The sequence below is a fragment of the Micropterus salmoides genome, unplaced genomic scaffold (genome assembly GCF_014851395.1).
Source record: "Micropterus salmoides isolate LMB-PRFRI ecotype aquatic unplaced genomic scaffold, ASM1485139v1 Ms_hic_scaffold_19, whole genome shotgun sequence".
Taxonomy (NCBI): domain Eukaryota; kingdom Metazoa; phylum Chordata; class Actinopteri; order Centrarchiformes; family Centrarchidae; genus Micropterus; species Micropterus salmoides.
Genome location: NW_024041039.1, coordinates 12,459,087 through 12,469,423, shown reverse-complemented (window position 1 = coordinate 12,469,423; position 10,337 = coordinate 12,459,087). Strand labels below are relative to the sequence as shown.

General features: G+C 42.8%; 1 protein-coding gene across 1 annotated transcript; it reads left to right on the top strand.

Moving 5' to 3' along the window:
- Nucleotides 1–1,822: 1,822 nt before the first annotated feature.
- On the top strand, nucleotides 1,823–10,321 carry odf3l2a (outer dense fiber of sperm tails 3-like 2a). Its single transcript, XM_038729614.1, has 5 exons — nucleotides 1,823–1,871; nucleotides 2,239–2,349; nucleotides 4,278–4,400; nucleotides 4,725–4,866; nucleotides 9,976–10,321. The coding sequence occupies exons 1-5, from the start codon at nucleotides 1,823–1,825 to the stop codon at nucleotides 10,319–10,321; spliced, it is 771 nt and encodes a 256-aa protein (XP_038585542.1).
- The last annotated feature ends 16 nt before the right edge of the window (nucleotides 10,322–10,337 follow it).

Below are 10,337 nucleotides of genomic sequence, written 5' to 3'. Positions count from 1 at the left end.
TTCATTGAATTCTGTAAATGAGCTCCTGAACAAAAACAGACATAAAACATAACTTTGCAGAGGGCCATAAAAAGCTGACATCTTTGACAAATTTTTACCCTGATGAATCCAGGCTGCATCTCGTCCCACAACAACGAGTTACATCTGTGACACATCTCTCACTGCTCTCTGCATTGTCAGTGCCTGCCAGCGTAATGGGTTCCTTCTCTCGTGCTGGTTACCCAGAAGAGTCTTATTACAGAGTCTGTGACACTGGTGTTTAATATTTAACCAGTGCTGGGTTTAACTTGGTAATAGCTCTGCTCTAAAGGCTTTAGTTACCTCTGGCTACATGGATACAATTAGTAGAATGGGAGAGCAAGAGGGTGAATTTCTACCTGTGTTTCTCACACTGGAAAGCAGACATCTTTGTATTTACCAAAAGTTAGCGTAGCAAAAAATCCTGGACCCTATCCATAGACATTCTCTATGGGCCCCTCCGGCATCCACGGCTATTACTTCTGTATCTTTATGGGCCCTCCTCACATGAGGGCCTTGCATACTCCCCTTCATCCCCCTAGTCCTACAACCCTGGTCCTCGGGGCTTTTCTGTCACAGTTGCACACAGTTGCTAAGCTAGCAGTCAAAGTAGCCTACTATGGAATATAGTGGAGTTTTCTTAACCTTGTTTTTGGCTGCAAACCCAGTTTTAAGTCTCAAAACACAGAAACAATACGAGAAATAATAGTTTTTTAAAATTACGTTTTGTAGTTTGAATGTAAGAGGTGAGTGGTTTTATTCTGTTATCGAGGGCATGATTGCAACATTTCATGGATTAAATACAAGCTTTTTAATCTTATATCATGTACTGTATTTTGTATTTATTTCTATCAAAATATATATCAAACAGATATTAGTGTTTCCGTTTTATAAATCTACCCTCAGTCTGTCTGCTCATTAAGAAAGTATTGCAGTTAGGGGAGGGTCCAAAGAAAATGTTAATAACCATGGGGATGGTCTTGCTTTCTTATAAAATGAAAATCGAGATTCAGCCAAGATTCAGTTGTACTCTCCCTTATATGATTAGAACCATTGTTGAAATCTCTCTTTGCTTTGAAAGTTGCCCCGTGAAGTGAAGTGTAAAGTAGTATAAAAGAGAAATGTAAAGTACAAGCATAGAATAACAACAGTACTTGAGTAAATGTACTTAGAGTAGTCACTTTTCACTAAGAAGAGCTGATCCGTTTTGGCTTTTAACCAACTTAGAAGTCAGACACTAGAAGACAATTGAAGAAAAAAAGTAGAACTATTCCTGGTGATTTTTCAATAGTTATTAATATATTTCAATACTGTTATTTTATTTTTTTTCCTGGAAGAAGCCATTTAGCGTGGTCCTTGCTAGTTAAACTACATTACATGTTACTGATATGATTATTGTTGCATTTCCCCTCTGAATCTCTATTTTCTGTGCTGTACATAAGTATCTTCAGTGCTGATGTTGTTCTTCATTTAACTTTAAAAGAAGATCTAAGACATCTTAGTCTCAAACAATCACTGACTGTCCTCCTTTTAGCCTTGACAGAGTCGACTTTTTGGCCCTGATTGTGAAAACCTTTTGTCCCGTGTGGACCCAGGGGAAAAGGAAGTGGAGAGCAGGTTCGGGCGTACCCAGGGCCTCGGTCAAGATAGGGTTTCTTCACCTCATGATCATGTATAATTCAACCCAGGAGTCCGTGGTTTACCTGGAGAGAGCCAAACACACAAACAAAGGAAGTGTCTGAAGTCAGAGAGGACCCAAAGAGGAAGAGAAGAGGACAAAGAAGTAGGAATAAAGAGGCAGAGTATGCAGGAGGTGGAGAAAAAACGGCCGATAATCTCTGCTAGAGAAAGAGGTCAGTTTAAGGAATGTGTATGCCTGTGTGTGTGTGTGTGTGTGTGTGTGTGTGTGTGTGTGTGTGTTTATGCACATGGTCCATATTATAGCTGAACTGTTTCTGCTATGAAATCTCGCACAGCATTATACAGCCATTGCTCCACACTTGTTTGAGAGTTCTACTTTGTTTAGAATCCATTCCCAAACAAGCAGAGGAAGAATGTTAAAATGCATAACCATAGAAAATAAGTCAAAGAGCTCCATATGGAAACCATCAGAGGCAATACAGCCCGAGCCAGCAGAGCGGCGGGTGTGCTATACTGCTGATAGGAGCGGCATCTGTTGCATCATTTTCATCACCATCATCCTCCTCTTCTCATTGTCAGGCCCGGGCCCTGGACGCTACGCTCTGCCACCTACAGTTGGATACATCAATCATGACTATACCAAGCCCAGCAGCCCTGCCTATTCCTTCCACAGCCGCATGACCAGTGCCAGTAAGCTGTTATATACCTGTCACTTGTCTACATGTTTAATAATGGTCTGCGGTGTCCCAGTTTTTACTCACATGGATCCTTCATGTTTTGTTGACTTTTTAAAAAAAAATGCTAAATGCCTGTCTGGAATTGGTTCACTTAATCTGTCTTTGGATGATTGCTTGTGCTTTGTGTTCCCCTTCGAGGGAACTCGAACTGCGTCGGTTACGTCACTATGGGAACGCCTCTAGGCGAAGCAGGTCTGAACGTGAATGAAATCACTCCAATCCTATTGGCTTGTTGCTAGAACGGTAAGGTGTGACGGAATAACCGGAGGAGTATAAAGCACACCTGTACACACTCATCATTAGCTTTTTTCTATTCAGCAGGCGCTCTGTATGTTGTTTGAAGAAAGCTCCAGTCCTACAAGCAGTGTGTCTTACCTGAAGAAGAAGTCTACCAGCATGTCCGGCAACCAGAAGTACAGAAGGTGTGTTTTTTCTTGCCCTCGGTACATCACGGATGGAGATTCTCATGAGATGTGTGTCTCATGTTTGGGGATGGAGCACGCCCGGGCAGCTCTCGAGGGGGCTGCCTGCATGAAGCCCTTTCCATGCGGGTACTGAGGTCCCGCATGGCTCTCTTTATCCGAGGATGGCCGGATGTGTTTTCCCCGTGGCGCGGGCCCTGCGGCCGCTGAGGCGGCCCGGCGGCTTCACTCATGGGGTTCACAGCGTGATCTGTCGGAGGATTTCGGGACGGCTGAGGCTTTTTCCCGACCTTCATCCGCTGGCTCCGACGCTTCCTTTCCTCGTTCGGGAGCCCGTTCTCGGCTTCTCCCGCTCGCGGTTTGGATCCGGAGATGCTGCAGCAATGTGCTCAGCGTAGTGGACGATGACTTCCGGGTGTCGGGGCGGTGTCATCTGGCGGCGCCCGACTATGACGTGCTGCTGGAGGTGGTGACTAGAGCCGTGGCTAAGCTCAACATCAACTGGCCACAGGAGGAGCAGACACCACAGGCTAGTGGTGAGCTTGATGAAAGGTTTCTTAAGCACCACGCACCACCTCCACGCCGGTCTCTGCCATTCTTTTCTGATTTACATGATGAACTGAGTAATCATGGGGCAGACCCTTCTCTACACAGCTTTCCACACCCCTATCACTGAATTACAGTAATGTGATGAGGGTTAGGAACCGTGGTTATGGGAGGATGCCTCGGGTGGAGGATGCGCTTGCGAGCTATCTCTCCCCTCGACTTGCGTCCTCCCTGGAGAAGCCGGCGTTACCCTCCAAGCCATGTCGCACCACATCCACGCAGGGCGAAGCGTTCCGCCAGTACTTCCCTCGCCGGTCTGGACCCAAGGCAGCTGAGGCTGCCAGGCGTAGGTCCCTTCCCTCTATGAGCTCCTACGGAGAGGAGAGGAAGCAGAGTGTCGCTTCTCGGGGGCCCCCCCGAGGAGCTGGGGCAGCGAGACGGCGCTCTCACCCTCAGCCTTCTGAGAGATGCGGTCTGAGGACCGTCATCCAGTCCTGACGGAGCTCAGGGAAGACCGGGGTAGGGGAGTCTTTCTCACCAACTACATCGACGACTGGCACATCCTAGCCCAGTCTCGAGAGTTGGCGGTTCGGCATCGAGATGTTGTTCTGGCTCATCTGCGGCGTTTAGGGCTGAGGCTCAACGCAAAGAAGAGTGTGCTGGCGCCCACCCAACGGACTACGTTCCTAGGGGTAGTATGGGATTCGACAATACTCATACAAATTTATACTCCTCCGGTTATTCCGTCACACCTTACCGTTCTAGCAACAAGCCAATAGGATTGGAGTGATTTCATTCACGTTCAGACCTGCTACGCCTAGAGGCGTTCCCATAGTGTCGTAACCGACGCAGTGTCTCGTTCCCCTTCTCGGGGAACCAGGGTTACATACGTAACCCGAGACGTTTTCTGTAGTGGTCTCTGTGGACTCCAGCCCAGGACCAAGGTACTACATTGATGCCATGGTCACCCGGTTTGGCCGGATGGAAACCCCCTCCTACTCAATTTTGGGCAGAGGAAGGCGCACAGGGAATAAAGGTGAAACAAATTTTAAACATTGTAAATATATACATAGATAGATGCTGGTTAAATTATTGAATCAGTGAACCACAGAATGTAGTTCAATCTCAGTTGGTGAATCAAACACTTTCGAGCAAACACACACACACACATCCCGTTAATTAGGTAAGGAAGGGATTTTCTTTAGAACACCACTCTATTAAAAGATTAGAAGAGGATTAGAGAATGTTTTGTTCCGACACACCTTACACACACACACGCACACGCACACACCTTTTCCAATTTAATAAAGGTGATAAAGACAGGAATACATCCCGAACCAATTGTTCCAAATGTTCATAGGTGAGCCGTTCCAGACTCCAGGGCCGGGGGCCTACAGCCCAGAGAAGGCGCCACCTCTCAATGCTCATCAAAGACCACCGTCTTACACCATCGGCACCCGCACCAGATACCGCTCTGTGGATGCTGTACCAGCACCCAACAGGTGAAGACAGTAGGGCAGAGGTTAAAGGATAAGTCTGCGATATTCTATAGAAGTATCGTCTGTGTAGCCAAAGCCTGACAGCTTTTTTCCCTTCTGTGCCTTAGAACTCTATTCTGCCCTACAAAGCCAAAGCGCAGTAACTACACATTTGGTCAAAATTGAGTTAAAACTTGAAATGGGCTTTATGATATCTGTTCTGTCTTGTGACAAAGTCTCCTACTTAAATTTTGCCCCGTTTCAGAGAAACGAGAGTGTCAAAATTGCAGTAACTACAAAATCCAAGCTAATACCAAGGAAAACCGCAGTAAGTGATGTTACTGCGCTCTGGCTGGCTTTGTTTTCCCGGCTTTGACACCGCAGATACTGCGGTCTGCCTTGGTAACCTAATCCCGAAGTGAACTACCGTTTGCCCCGATCGTAACACTCCCTCACACATAACCAACAAGCTAAACAGCTAATATTAGCTTCCCATAGAGGAACACCATAGCACAATCCCGCAGTAAAATCATTGTTAAACTTGCATTAAAACGCAGCAAGGCAAATGACAGCTTTATAATCAGTTAATATTAGCTAAGTTGGCTAGCCAGCCACTTGCAAATCAGACAAACATTTTAGCCTACCTGCTCCCAGGAACGCATTTACTGTGACAGCGTGATTTATAATCGCGTTGATGTTTTTTATTTCGGGCATCTCTTTCTTCACATTTAAAGCAGCTATTCCAATTGTTGTGACAGAGGTTAGCCGGCTCCGGTAAAGTTATGTTAAAGTTAGCTAAAGTTGGCTGTGCCTCCTCAGGACAGTGCACCAGTGCACCCGACAGCACCGGCACGCGCGCGCGCGCGCGCGCACACACACACACACACACACACACAAAAAAAATTCTAATGGTATAACACATCAACATTTATATATTGTGTAAAATGCTGATGATGGTTGGGGAAATGAAGACAATGAAGATGACAGTTTCTTCAAAGTCAATTTTTTAAGAGCAAAACACTGTGGTAAAGGACAATTACAATAAAAGACAACTTAATTTTGAGGCTTACTACTGAGCAATTTCAACATTTGCAACTTGTAAACATGAATAAAGCTATTAAAAACAATCAACATGTAGTAAGAAACACAACAAGAAAGTTGAATGAACATTGCTGTTTTAGTTGGTTAAGGTCATCCAAAGGCAGAGTGCAGTATCTACTTTTTGAGGGTCAAAGGGCACATCAAAGACCTGGTTTTTATCTATAAAAGTGTCTTCCTAAGAAGGTATTACATGAATGCGTTACCACCGATCTAACCACAACATGTTTGACTGGCTAGTCTCAAAACTTTAAAGGCATTTTTCTCAGTTTCAGTGTTTGCGTAGTTACTGCACTTAGACTTTGTAGGGCAGTATTGTTGTCCGAAACTATTCAAAACACATCAGTGAGATGAGATAGTCCCTCATTATGATGAACACGGGCACTGTAGTTTATTTTGAGTAGCAAACCAAATGTATATTTGTGCATTAGCTGTAGGGCTTAGCAACATAGCCAAAAATGTTATCACGATAATATATCAGTCGATATCGATAATTATCACGATAAATGTCTCTTTCAATTTTAAAGGATGATTTTTGCCCCTGAGTGAAAGTTGAAGACACCAGACTGTTAAATGTGGTTTTAAACTATTTTTTATGGTCAGAACATGACAAACACTTCATCATTTCACAAAATGTTCAAGACCATTATAATTATACATGAAAGAGTGATCTTTTAATCTTTTATTAACATAATAATAATAATAATAATATTAATAATCCTTATTTGTAGAGCACTTTTCAAAAACAAGTTACAAAGTGCTTTAACAAGTGTAAAGAATAATACAAAAAAACAAGATAAGAGCATGAAAAATTAATATAAAATTAGTAAAATACAATAAAATAAAAGGGATAAAATAAAGTCAAATAAGATCGGGAAAGGCTCTCCTATAAAAGTATGTTTTAAGAAGGGACTTAAAAGAGTTCACTGACTCAGCCGACCTGATTTCCTCAGGCAGGCTGTTCCAGAGCCTCGGGGCCCTGACAGCAAACGCTCTGTCCCCTTTAGTTTTCAGTCGAGACTCTGGAACAGACAACAGACCTCTGCCCGAGGATCTCAAGGTACGTGCTGGTGCGTATGGGACTAAAAGGTCAGAAATATAACAAGGCGAGAGGCCATGAAGAGCTTTAAAAGTGATCAATAGAATTTTAAAGTCAATTCTGAAACATACTGGGAGCCAGTGTAATGAAGCTAAAATAGGAGTAATGTGGTCATATTTCTTTGTTCTGGTTAAAAGCCTGGCAGCTGAGTTCTGGACAGTCTGGAGTCGATCAATAGATTTTTGGGTTAAACAGGTGAAAAGGCTGTTGCAATAATCCAGGCGTGATGAGATGAAGGCGTGTAAAATGGTCTCGGTGTTCTTAAAAGTTAACATAGATCGAATTTTTGCTATATTTCTAAGTTGATAAAAACATGATTGAACAAGCTTTGTGGTGTGCTGCTCGAAATTTAAATTACTATCAAACCAAACACCAAGGTTCTTTGCCACAGGCTTAATGTGATTTACTAGGGAACCAGCAGATGGCAGTATTGGATTTGCCATCTGCTGAGACCCGATGACCAGGATTTCTGTTTTGTCTGAGTTCAGCTGGAGGAAATTATTTGACATCCATTTTTTAACTTCACAAAGGCAGTTGTTAAGTGAACTTAGCATTCCAGTATCTGTGGATCTGATGGGCAAGTATATTTGTGTGTCATCAGCATAAATATGAAAAGAAATGCCATGTTTATGGATAATATGTCCAAGGGGAAGCAGATACAAGGAAAACAAAATGGGTCCTAAGACCGACCCCTGAGGCACACCATATTTAACTGGACAGAATGAGGAGACATAGTTGTTTACAGACACGCAAAACTTCCTATTTGACAGGTAGGATGAAAACCATTCTAGGGCAGTACCAGAGATCCCCACCCAGTGCCTCAGTCTGTCTAACATGATGTTGTGATCAATGGTGTCAAAAGCAGCGCTAAGGTCCAGGAGTACAAGGACTGAGCACATACCTTCATCAGCAGACATTAAAAGGTCATTGGTGACTTTAAGCAAGGCAGTCTCAGTGCTGTGGTACTTCCTAAAACCAGACTGAAACTTTTCAAATAATTTGTTATTTTCCAGTACAGTGAGCAGCTGTTTGGACACAATTCTTTCTAAAATAGCAATAAAAGGCAGTTTTGAAATTGGTCTAAAATTATGTGGGAGGGAGGGATCTAAACCAGGTTTCTTTAAAAGTGGGTTCACGCAAGCCATTTAAAAATAATCATGGACACAACCAGTAGATAGGGAGCTGTTGAAAACAGAGATCAAATAGGGCCCAACAGAATCTATTACTTTCAGTAAAAATTTTGTAGGTATTACATCAAGTGGGCTGGAGGACACTCTCATTTGTGATACTGCTTTTAAAAGCTCAGACAAGTCGATGGGATAAAACTGGTTGAAACTCTCTTGTTGCTGGTGAGGAACCTCTGAGTAAGAGGCCACGGGGGTAATAGAGGCTCTGATTGACACCACCTTATTGGTAAATTAAGATAAAAACAATTCACAGTCATCATTACTTCCAGCTGAGGCACAAGGAGGGGTTGAGTTTACCAGCTGATCCGCAGTCTTAAACAGAAACATGGGATTGTGTTTATGTGTAGTAATGAGTTCAGAAAAATAGTGTGTTCTCGCAACTTTAACCATGTTATTGTAGTTAATTAATAAATCCTTCAGACTGAGGTAATGGACTTGGAGACTGGATTTTTTCCATCTGCGCTCTGCTTTCCTGCATATCTTTTTTAGGCTGCGAATGCTGTCATTTATCCAGGGTTGCTTACTAGCTTTAGACGTAGGCCTAACCTTAGAGGAGCAGTAATATTTAGTGACGACAAGCAGATATGATTGAAGTGATCGACTAGATTGTTGGTGTTGGAATCAGACAGGTGTTGGCTTTGGCTCTGAAAGAATGCGCCAAACTTTGAAACACTTTGTTCATTAAAGATGCGAGAACACACGGAGCTTGGTGAGGCGGCATGAGTAACAGGTGAATTGCAGCTAAAAACAATACATCTGTGGTCAGATATGGTCATGTCCACTAATTCCACAGAGGAAATGCTGACACCCAGGGTAAAAACCAAGTCCAGTGTATGACCACGGTTATGGGTTTGCCCTTTGACATGTTGTTTGAAGTTAAAAGAAGTGGCCATATTTAAAAAGTTAGTTGCATTAACATTGGTGGGGTCATCAACATGAATATTAAAATCGCCACAAAGAACAATTCTGTCATAATTTAAAACCAGAGTAGATAAAAATTCAGGAAGTTCTGATAAAAATCCTCCAGGCGGTTTTGGGGGGCGATAAATTATAACAAGTATGATAGGTTGCAGCCCTCCAACTTTAAGAGTGAGAACTTCAAAGGAGTTAAATTCATCACAGCGTACTTGATAACATTTAAAATTTTTCCTATACACGCTCACTAGCCCACCACCACGACCACTGACCCTCGGTTGACTAAAACAATCATATTGAGGCGGACACAGTTCAGCTAGCTGCCTATAGTCATTCATCTGCAACCAGGATTCAGTTAAAAACATAAAATCTAGATTTGCAGACAAGATAAAATCATTTAAGATAAAAGTCTTACTTGACAGTAATCTCACATTGAAGAGAGCCATTTTAAATGAGTTATGCATGAGAAAAAATTAAGTAAAATCTTATTCAAATCTTTATTTAAAACAAGATAAATATCTTAATAGAAAAAATAAGTGCTGATTTATTCATGATTTAACTTAATTAAATTGATAACTTATTGAACATTTGTAATATTTATATTGAGAAATAATTATTTTTATCATTTAATCACCCAGCCCTAATTAGTTCCCAGCAAATTTACTCCTGTTTGAGTAACATTTGCTAGAGTCTTCTATAGGAATGAATGGGCTTGGATGGGGATTTTGGAAAGAGAAACGGTCTAACACATAGAACAGAGATAGTGTTGCTGTAGTTTCAAAGAATGAAAAGTCTCTGAAGCTAAACATTAATGTAATGTTTTCTGCACTCCAGCTACATGCTTCCTAATCTGCTGGGCTGCCAGGTTCCTAATAAACCATCCAGTGCCAGCTATAGCTTCTCAGCCCGGAGGAAGGTCGGAGCTCCCTCCGAAGACCTCTCCATGAGCCCCGGACCAGCAAAATATAACAGCATCAACCCAGACGTTTACCGCCAGCGCCAGCCGTCCTTCTCCATGCAGAGCCGGACTAAGAGGCCTAATTATTCCTTTACTATTCCCGGCCCCGGCACGTACAGCCCAGAGAAGTTTCATGTGCACCTTCCTAAACCACCGTCCTGCACTCTGGGTGTCAGACACTCTGAGTTTGTCACACCACTCGTGGTGGATGTCATTGACTGATTGATTCAATACAAAT